The sequence below is a fragment of the Mizuhopecten yessoensis genome, unplaced genomic scaffold (genome assembly GCF_002113885.1).
Source record: "Mizuhopecten yessoensis strain PY_sf001 unplaced genomic scaffold, ASM211388v2 scaffold716323, whole genome shotgun sequence".
NCBI lineage: Eukaryota > Metazoa > Mollusca > Bivalvia > Pectinida > Pectinidae > Mizuhopecten > Mizuhopecten yessoensis.
This window is the reverse complement of record NW_018480059.1, coordinates 738,429-750,058: the sequence shown is the minus strand read 5'-3', so window position 1 is coordinate 750,058 and position 11,630 is coordinate 738,429. Positions and strand designations below refer to the sequence as shown.

Below are 11,630 nucleotides of genomic sequence, written 5' to 3'. Positions count from 1 at the left end.
TTTGTGCACTCGGAGTATCAGTGGAAAACATGTGCATCATGATTTAGTGCTGAAGATATCAATACCGCTAGAAGTAGTCGCTATTTTTCTATACTAAATTTGCGTTGAGAAAATGTCTGAAATAAATTCTCAAATACACGTACAAATTTCATGTGCTTGATAAATGCCTAAAACTGCCTTGTCATTAGGGGAAAAAGACACGACTTCTGTTTCTTTAAGAAAGACTTTCAAATAGGTAAAAACAATTTCATGAAATAGACAAAGAGTGCAAAACCAATTGTTACAACAACCAGATAGAATAATGCTGCTATGGAATCAGTGGTTTAGGTACAATGTAAAAGAGAATAACACTGTTTCTCAGATAGTGTTTACTGAACTATCATTTCAAACAGTAGAGACCAACATTTTAACAACTGTTCAACATTCAAGAATTCAAATGCTAACATCGAAACAAAATTGAGGTTGTAAATTATCAAAGAAATACCTTAAATGAGATTAAATACATCCAGCTAATTTATGTCAATGCCTCATCTACATTAATGAAAGCAAAACTGTGTGTACTATTTTGAAGCAAGACAAAGTAGTACTTACAGCTGCCAATATTGTCAATCATCTTTTATGTGGACACTTGCAAACACCATTCTAACACAACCGTTTGTAAAATGTACAGAGGAAAAATTAATATATTTGATATACCCTCTTTAAGAGAAGTAGTAAAACCGGCTAAGGCTATCATATTTCAAATTACAGAATAACATTGGCTTGCAACTTAACGTAACAACATGAAAGAACAATCTTAACAGTTGGAACACACCATTGTATATATACACTTTATAAGTGTCATAAGATTATAAAAACCTTGAACTCACTCAAATGAACAATTTGCCAATCTATGAAACATATTTTCCCAGACTCAAATCGGCTTAGATTACAACCATGTATAACAATTTAAATAAAGAAATTGCCATTATACCTATGGTTGTATCAGATACATATCAATATGTTCCTCATTCATGTCATTAAACAGTACTTATGATGATTAGGTGTATATTATACATACAGTTGAACAATCATCAAATATTGAATGCTTTGTTATCACAGACATTCCAACGATCCCAAAATAAGCATGTGTTTCTTCAATCTGATTAAAATCATATGTTACATGGCTTCGTTTACTTCGTACTTCACTTGAACATCTGAGTGTGCCGCGGTCAGGGTCACGTTCAGGTGACCTTTATATTTATAAATACTCATTAAATTTTGACCAATCAGAGATCCTCTTTCAACAGGGCGCTTGGGGTTGTAACAAATACGGCGGACATTGATGAGAATGATGCGAAAGTTCTGAAGTTGTTTGAGATTGATCGTCTGAAACCCAAACAGAAAAAGATATTCAAAGCTTTATTAGAGAAGAAAGACTGTATGGCAGTGTTGCCTACGCAATTATTACCCAATGGGTACGTTTTCCTTGGCGTCGTCGAAACGTCAGTTCCCGCCGCCATATTTGTTTCGGAAAACTAATATGTTTGATACCCCTCGCTATTTATCTATCAACCATGATATTCCGATACGCTGACAAACTTTTGGCAGCGCGCCTCTGATTGGTTCATCTAAAGGTCACTTGAACGTGACACTGACCGCGGCACATTCAGATGCTCAGGCGGAGCCATGTAACAGATGATTTTAATCAGATTGGTGTTTCTTTGTTTTCATATCTGTACAGGATGTTTAAGACTTTCTTCAGGTTTTAAATATTGACTGTTGATAAAAAGGTTCACATGATCACATCATATCCCTTTCAGCATCATCTTTTCATGGGCACAATGTTGCACCTGTAAAATAAATTGAAACATGTAAGTCTGACAACCAAAACATCCTTAATAGATGTCCTTAGTTTCCTGGGGCTTATAGTTTCAGTCAGGTTAGTTGTGAATTCATATATCTCTCCAAATAGTATTAATTTTTCCTTCCACGAATTTGAACCGACACAATAAATCAAGCATTAAAATATGTCAAACATCACCAATAAGTCAGAAAATAATCCCAACTAATGTACATCTTTAAATGTTAAGACACTGAAGATTGTTTCTTGCCCTTTCAAACTGACCTGAAGATTGAATTCTAATAGTGGTCAAAATAACAACAAATAGACTATCATGATTATTGTATAAGTTATACATTAATCATGATAGTCACACCATCTTTCTGAAATAATGGAAAACATTAAAGGAATGAACTTCATTTTTCTTATTTATCTCCAAGTCATAAAGACTCACCCTAGTAATCCACGGCCACTCCAAGTTTTCGGCGTCAAATTTAAATGTGTATCTTTGTTGTTTCTTCTTACGATTACTTTCAATGGATTCTAAAAAATATCAAAACACACATTTTACCATTGAAAATTTTTGATATCAGAAATACAGTATTTATATCACATCACTTCTCTGTTAAAATTTTAAGACACTCATAGGAATAAATTGATAAAATTATTTATTTATTTCCGGGTTTATATTTCTCTTTCATTTTTATTAACTTTTTTGATAATGGGAGTCAAATCCATTTAATTTGAAACCTCAGATTAAAAACACAAGTTAAATAATGAGTTCTTTCAAATCGGAGAGTCAAATTTTATTTTACAAACAGTTTCAAAGGTCAAAGGAATGCCCTGATCAATACCAGCTAATAGTTTCCAGCTACACTTTAAATGGTTTCACCTTCACTTGACACAGATTTCACTGCATTTACAGTACTCTGGTTTTCTAACTTATTTCAGATGTAACACATCATTTTATTTGTCGATCAAAATAATTTGCAACAGTATAACCATGATATACCATCTGCAAATTTCTCATTTGCATATGAAGCCCAGATGACGATTGTTAATGACGTTATAACCACGATTGATCCTGACACGTCATGAAATTGATTACTAATGATGCCACAAACAATAGCATGATCCCGAAAGGTCAATGTAATTTTGCCTGACGTCACCAATCCACAGCAGAGTGAACCAGGATTTGAAGAAAATACTCAAAAATATCTTAAAATTGTCGTTTCTTTTGGTGGTTTTGGCTTTCATGAATTAGGATGTGGATAACCCTACTGTGTTATAAAACAGTATAATCATGATATTCTGTTGCAAATAATATACAGCAGGGATATCCCCAAAGTATTGGGCTGTTATTATTACAGATAAATGACACATGCATTTCTTTTAAAGCGTTCTCTTCCACTTCTTAAATACATATAATATGTATTGTATACTGATTTTTACAGCACAACCATTGAAATGTTTATGTGTGATGATTTAACACCCAAGTGAACGTTACTTTACAGGTCATTGTTCTAATGAAAGTGACAGAGTATATGGGAAAGTCACTGCTGAAACACCAGAAGACATATCATTATACAACCCCGGCAGATGTAATGGGGACGTAAATATTAATTACATAGCATTTTACATAATACTTTTAATTTGACTGTCTTGATACAATATTAACTCATTCACCCCTGAAATTTCATAATGAACTATTCGAACCTATGAGTTGAAAGAGTTCAAATGTGTCTCCAGGGGTGAGTGAGTTAAAAAAAACAGTGTGGAGAACAGTAACTAAGTGTTCCCTACATAAAAACCTAACTTACATCTTTACTGTGCTGGACCACTGATGCGATGTTCAGCAGTGACTGGAATTTACTTGCAGTGATGGAACCAAATTGTACAATGGAATCTCCAACCTTCAAGCCCTGTAAAAATGATACCTGAATGTATAACAATGGAAAGCAGACCTGTTGTTTGTAACCCCGACAGGCGAGGAAGGTCACATGGGCGTTACATATACAAACGTACATGTATATTGATTATAATACAGTATACACATAAATGTAGGAAATTGCATCAAAGCTAAAAATAATGATTAAATACCAGTAAGATATATGAAATGTTAAGAAATTTAGGTTATACACAATCAGAGAAGTGAATTTGACAACTATGTCTTTTTTATCATTGATAAATTAATGTGTTGACAAGTACCAGTATATGACAGGAGATCACTCTCCCTTCCTCACTGATATTGTGTGGAACTCCTTTATTTTGAATAAATTGGGGCTACTTCATTTGTCAGGAAGCCGCCATTTTCTGTGCCTCCATGGATTAAGACGTTTGTCCCCTTCCTTTTGTTGTATAAACAGACATAATGGACTCCAGTTATGTTCCATGTTTCATCATGTTGTTCTAAACGCTAATTTATACAGTCAAGAGTTTACATATCTGAGAAAGGTAGAGATGTAAATATTAGATAATATCAACCTTTAAAGAAATCTTTACAACACTCACTGCCTCAGATGCTGGGGAGCCCTCATCAACTCTGTCAACTTCAGTAAAGGGAGACAACCTCTCCGCCAAGGAATGCGACTGTACAGATTGATCATCATCAGTGTCCATGGCTTCACCTTTCTGCTTGCGAGCTTCAGCGTGGATTTTATATAACTCTTCTTCAATCTCTGTCATTAACACTTTATGATCATTCTGTAAACCTATTTAGAACACAAACAGGTGGAAAATGAAAGGTATACAACATTAATTTTTATCATTTCTCTTTAAAAGACCAGGCTGCACGATCATCTCAAAATCATTAAACTTGACCACAGTACACCCATTGCAGTGGTTTTAAAAATTTATTATTTCATTCTTTCTAAAATAATTTGGATGACTTAAATTATACCAAGTTAAATAACTTCAAAAATATAAATAAATTGCTTGGATATCCTTAAGAATATTTTTATTTAAAAAGGTCTAATATATCAATCCTAACACATATCATAAAATTCTCTTCAGAAATACTCTTGTATTCATACAACAAAGGGTCCTAACCCATTGCTACTTTTGAGTTTGAATAATCACATGAGACCTTGTTTATCTACTGAAGTTATCAATTACTTGGAAAGATAATGAGTTGTCTTTAAACTGTGCCCAAAGAAAAGTAATGGTATTGTAACTCATTGTATTATTTAATGCCCAGCCTGAATGATAGTAGAGAGGTCTTTATAGAGAAAATTGTGGACTGTATCGATGTGCGCTCCTATGTTGCTTTTTCGTTCTTGGAAGAGACTGATCAAGCCAATTTTCTTCTTGGAGATCGAACTAACGTGACTTTACAGGATGATGAATGGGAAGAACTAATGGTAACAGTTGCCAAAGACATCAAGCTGCTCTTGGAAAATACGAACTCTGCTCTAAAAAGCTTATGTTAATTTGTTGAATTTTATTTTAAATGTTAATAATCTCTTATGTAACAGGAAATAAAGAATGACTGTCCGTCTGTCTATGAATTGATAAATTATACAATAAAAAAATAAAAATGTTTCTTTTTTATGGGAAGAAACGTGAAACAAAACTGTTACAGGGCTAGCATACACCATTAGTTACAAAGCACCTTACCACAATACACTGACCAAAAAATCAGTGCACTACCAATTATTGAGAACACATTGACTTTTTGCAGATAATAAAGTTTGACAATAATGTCATTTCAGATATTTGCTTCCACAACAAAATAGGTTTATAACCTTCAATATGGCAATAAGATTGGAAGGGATACATGAATATTTCGGATCAATTTCTGCTTCTGTTAAACTTACAGATGACCTGATGTCTGGAATGTCTGACCGAGTAAACATCAATGTCTGCCCGTGGGAAACCCTCCTCGTCAACCAGTGGCTCCTTCAGACCAACGCCTTGTTGCTGCAGAAGAAATGTGATAACTAGATTGAACATAGCAAAATCCAAACAATGATCACAAGAATTCAAAATTCAGTTAATTTTGGAAACATGTTATCTCAAAACAAGAGGCCCAATGGGCCTGAATCACCCACCTGGTATTAATCTCACACTTGTAAACCTAAAAGTGGACTAAAATACAGATACAGGCAGAATATCAGTGTTTGATTTATAAGAGGCCTATTAAAGGATTTAAACATATGACGCCTGTGACCTTGAATGTTGAACAAGGACCTTAGGTTGAACAGATTTTGGTCTTCCAACCCAGCATACTTTTGCCCTGAACCCTTTGGTTGTACAGAACAAGTCATTTAAAGACTTAAACATATATTCACCACTGTGACCTTGAATATGGGCGAAGGTCATTCATTTTAACAAACTTGGTAGTCCTTCATCCCAGCCTGTTAATGACCAAATATCATCACCTTGGCCTTTTGCTAATTGAGAAGAAGTTGTTTAAAGGTTTTAAACATATTTGACCCATGTGACCTTGAATATATGTCAAGGTCATTCATTTGAACAACTTTGATTGCCCTTTATCCCAGCATGTTACTCGCCAAATATCATTATTCTAGGCCCCTTGGTTATTCAGAAGCAGTTTAAAGGTTTAAAACATATTTGACCCATATGACCTTGAAAGGGGGTCAAGGTCATTCATTTGAACAAACTTGTCAGCCCTTCATCCCAGCATGCTACTGGCCAAATAGCATCATCCTAAGAATTTCGGTCATTGAAAAGAAGTTGTATAAAGGTTTTAAACATGTTTCACCATTTTGACCTTGAACATTTGTCAAGGTCATTCATTTGAACAAAAATGGTAGCCCTTCATCACAGCATACTATTGACCAAATAGCATCATCCTATGCCTTTTGGTTATTCAGAAGAAGATGTTTAAAGGTTTTGTACATATTTGACCCCTGTGAACTTGAAAATAAGTAAAGGTCATTCATTTGTACAAACTTGGTAGCCCTTTGTCCTAGCATGTTACTGGCCAAATATCATTATCCTAGGCCTCTTAGTGATTCAGAAGAAGTTGTTTAAAGATTTTTTAAGACAATTGACCACTGTGACCTTGAAAATGGACGAAGGTCATTCATTTTAACAAACTTGGTAACCCTTTACGTCAGTATGCTACTGGCTATATATCTTAACATTTGACCCATGTGACCTTGAAAGTTGGTCTAGGTCATTCATTTGAACAAACTTGGTAGCCCTTCATCACAGCATGCTATAGGCCCAATATCAGTACCCTGGGCCTTTTGGTTATTGAGAAGAAGTTGTATGAAGATTTTACGACATTTGACCCATGTGACCTTGAAAGTTGGTCTAGGTCATTCATTTGAACAAACTTGGTAGCCCTTCATCACAGCATGATACAGGCCCAATTGATATTAGTACCCTGGGGCTTTTGGTTATTTAGAAGAAGTTTTTTGAAGATTTTAAGACTTTTAACCTGTGTGACCTCGAAAAGTGGGTCAAGGTCAGTTATTTGAACAAACTTGGTAGCCCTTCATCCCAGCATGCCACTGGCCAAATATCATCACCCTAGGCCTTTTGGTTATTGAGAAGAAGTTGTTTAAAGTAAAATATTGATGCCGGACGCTGGACGACGCACCACGGCATAATTAAGCTCACTTGGCCCCTTCGGGCCAGGTGAGCTAATAAAAACTGTACTGGATCATTAATGCGTCAATGTGACTGACAAAATATTTCAATATTTGTGCAAAGATAAAACTTGAAATGCTACCACCAATATGTCCAATATTCTCCAAAACCACTGACAATACCTCAACTAGTGTGTTTGAAGATAAAGCACTAAATTAACATCATTCTGTATGTAAATGTACATATATTTGTGTGTGTCACAATTGATTTACATGTGTATAGCGGAACTGGACTGGGTCAATCGCCGGAGACCAGGTAGTTCAATTGGTTAGAGCAGTTGTCTAGAGTTCTTAGGGTCTGCAGTACGAACCCCATTCTGGCTGTGCATTTTTTCCGCTTCTGTTACACATGTAATTGTATAACAATATTTAAAAGACATGTCAAGAAGTCAAAAAATCAGTAAGGCTTATAGGTCATTAGGAGCATGCCATTAACTGCTTTAGAATAATTAACTGAACTATTGTAAATTGTACAAATATAAAATTTGAGGTAACATATATAGAAGTGGATGTTATGCATCGTTATTGGTAGTCATAAGTATGCTGGACACTACACAAGGATATTTTAGATGTTTATAAGCCATCGTCTGTAAACTGACACAAAAATTACCGGAAGTTCATCCGGAAAACATAAGAACTAATCACTGATTAAAAACACGCATAAATATACAGTTTTGCTTAATGCTCTTTTTTTTCCCTCAAAATGAACCCATACCTGAAAAACAGTGATATATTTCATTCATTAACCGGTCTATTTTGTAGACTGACAAATGTACAGAATATAATGAGACATAATTCACCATTAACCAAAACCTATATAAAGACTGCACAAAAAAAAAAAATAACATATATTTTATTATAACTAAATAAATTAAATAAATAAATTTATAAAATTTCATGAATGCATTCAAGTTGACATAAAAAATCAATAGAAAATCATGTTGTTGTTTTTTAAATTGATTTGATAATTAATTTGACGATCGAAGAATTTTTTTTCAGGGCACTGTGGAGAAATTCTTTTTAGTGTATTCGAGTTATCTTTCTTTGAACACTAAAATCAAAATAGACACACGGAAACATATGACGGCTATCTCCGATAGGAGAAATTGGTTAAAAAATGTTTGTTCTGATCTTTAAAAAAAAACAGTTTTAAGTTGCTAGTTTTTTTGTTTCTATGAGAAGATAGTATTCATGTTTATGACAGTAACCCGTAATTTCAACAGTTTTCTGCCGATATGAGTACGAAATATCGACTGCTACGTAGTGCGCGGAAACCGATAACGCGAGGATATATTATTCACATTTACATTTCAGTGTTGTTTTTTTAGTCTAGCTTCAAACAGTCAAACACCAACATATATTTAAGTATCACGCTCTTTGGGTGCGGAAATATGCAACTATAGAAATGAAGACTGGAGAGTAGAATCCCTTGTGGTAACGAAACATTACATTGTACTACTACATACGTTGTAGTAATGACCACCTTCATCTAATTGAAGAGTTTCGTTTGTCATCCTTGCGTGACATTTATACCAAATCGTAATTTTCACGTTTGCTTTACAAACAGTTGTTAAACACCTACTGAATCAAGGACATCATTCAATGCTTTGATTTCAGCTTCAAGATCAGTTTTCCTTTTCATCAAACGATTCATATTTTCCATGGAGGCCGCCATCTTTAATAATGATAATAGCCGGACTAGAGCTGGACACAAAAATGCGGATTCGAGCATCAAATCTTGGCTCGACACACTCGCGTAAAGCTAGCATTTATATATTCACCCTGATGATAAATATCCTTTTGAAACGATAAAATTCATTTTGTCTGTTAAAGTACCAGTGCTAATCACACAGTCTGATATTAAAGAAACTGTTTAGTAACAGTTATATTTAATTTAAAGAAGGTGTGAAGAATTAACGTTCTTGTAAACAAAAAAGGAGATAAACAAATACGTTTTGATGGGTTGGAGTGCGGTTGCTTGTCTTGCAACACTTTATTAATAGTAAATTTTCAAATATAATAAGGTATGATGATTGCTTACAGAAGATAAACAGTGGCGAGCATCAGTGAAACCCCTGTCGTGAGCCCCACTTTGTGCACAAGCCGCAAAAGTTAGGCATTTCAGCAGAACAAATTTTCCTACAGTTCGGCAATCAACTGAACACAATCTAAGTACGTCTTGAAATCAGAATGAAAATACATTTTAACTAAAAAGTTGTACAATTTCATCATTAATTGCATTCACAAAACATCACAACACGTGACAAAAATTGAGAACTGGGTTTAATTTTTCAACTTATTATGTTTATTTTGCAAGCTTGAATTTCATTAAAGATAGTTTTATGTGTAACTGAAGAACAAAATAATTCTTAAACAAGCGTATATGTTTCGGTAAAATATATCTTTTCCAACTGACATCATGATTTCTTTAACATAACGGGGGAAAAACTATAAAAAATGTTAAAAAAATAATCATCATAACACACAAAACCATTTTGTATCAGCTAGAGAAAGGAGAAGTGTATGGGGTGTGGGGTGAAGATGGGTGAGGCGGGGGGTTAAAAAGACATATTTAAGTCGGAATATACTCGTAGATATAGATTCTTTATCATATACTAGTAACTGATAATATAGTAGTCAGTTTTATACTAGTAATTAATAACTTTTTAAAATTAAAAATAAAAATACTGTTTAAACCATGTAAACGGAGATAAGACATTGATTTTATTAATCATGATATTCATTGATTTAAGAAAGAAATATCCAACCGATTTTCAAAAATCAGATCATTTTATTCTACTGCCGGGCCGGGTCACGATACATATAGCCTTTAAATACACGCTACGTATATGATACACTATACATTTAACATACCCGTTACATTACACACACACTATAAACGCACGAAGCATACACAATACAGACATGAACATACACAAACATACACTATACATACACAATACAGACATGAACATACACTTAATTACACGCTATGCTATCTACATTTGGGTACTTACACGATACATATAACTACACATATGAAGCATTCATTATACAAATAAGTAACATACAATATGAACGTGGAATACACATTATATACACGGGCATTTAATTACACGTTATGTACACGACACATACACGCAACATACACATACATACACGATCGATACACGTGAATAACTTTACACACACGATTTATACATAAAATGCAAGATACAAACAAGATCACGGTATGCACGATGCAAATATTTCGATGCACATGTAAGTTACATACATGGTACACATGCTATAATTCATTAAACATACACGTTACATACACAAACATACACTATACATACACAAACATACACTTTACATACACATACACGCCACATCAGCAAACAAGATATAAAAAACGTTACACTCGCGTTACATTAAATTAAATAAATTGCAAAGGAACATTGAATCGGAAACGTAAAGGTTATATAAACTTATTTGTGTCATAAATAAACCGAAGCTTGGAATGTTTTGTTTGTTTCCCATATCTATCTCCCTTTGATAAATTTGAGGAAATAGATATCGTTATAATGAGAATAAAAATCCTTATAAGTAACGTTGGGGTTTTATACCAATTGGACTCGGTGTTTGAGGCCAACAACACGTGTGTAGGACTTTTAAACATATTGCATGCCGAGATATTTCCTCGTGATTGCTGAGTATTTTTTTATTTAACGGGAGGCGTTAACGTTACAGAGAACCACCACATCTAGCAGAATAAAGACGCCCTGGCGTGGGAAACACTTATATATGGAGAGCTAAAAGGGAAGCTCGTACCTTCTGAAGCAGGCAGAAATTTATGGAACATTTGAGAATTTTAGCTCACAAATATTCTCTAAGTCTATGTTCAGATTAGTTTTTGAACTCTTGCAATTCATTATTTTTGCAGTTCATTATTTTAGACGATTTCAATAAAAATCGATTTTATATATATATTTGTTCAATCGTTCAATACTGTTGTATTTTATCAAGTGTAGCGAAGTTTGGTCACAAGTTAATTCTATGCACAATGTGGCAACTACCTGTATGTTCTCAAACAATTTGTTAACATAACCAGCAGATAGTAGGCAATGTTTATAGGTTTTAGTCGAAGGCATGTGGTGTTCTATAAATGTTTGTGTATGTATAGTGTATGTGTGTGTATGTATAGTGTA

General features: G+C 34.0%; 1 protein-coding gene across 1 annotated transcript; it reads right to left on the bottom strand.

The window, feature by feature from the left end:
• Positions 1 to 1,492: 1,492 nt before the first annotated feature.
• On the bottom strand, positions 1,493 to 9,122 carry LOC110443066 (26S proteasome non-ATPase regulatory subunit 9-like). Its single transcript, XM_021487040.1, has 6 exons — positions 9,023 to 9,122; positions 5,638 to 5,740; positions 4,334 to 4,533; positions 3,643 to 3,744; positions 2,277 to 2,365; positions 1,493 to 1,832 (listed from the first exon to the last, which is right to left on the bottom strand). Exons 1-6 carry the CDS (start codon positions 9,113 to 9,115, stop codon positions 1,805 to 1,807), a joined length of 615 nt encoding a protein of 204 aa, XP_021342715.1. The 5' UTR covers positions 9,116 to 9,122; the 3' UTR covers positions 1,493 to 1,804.
• Between the last annotated feature and the right edge of the window lie 2,508 nt (positions 9,123 to 11,630).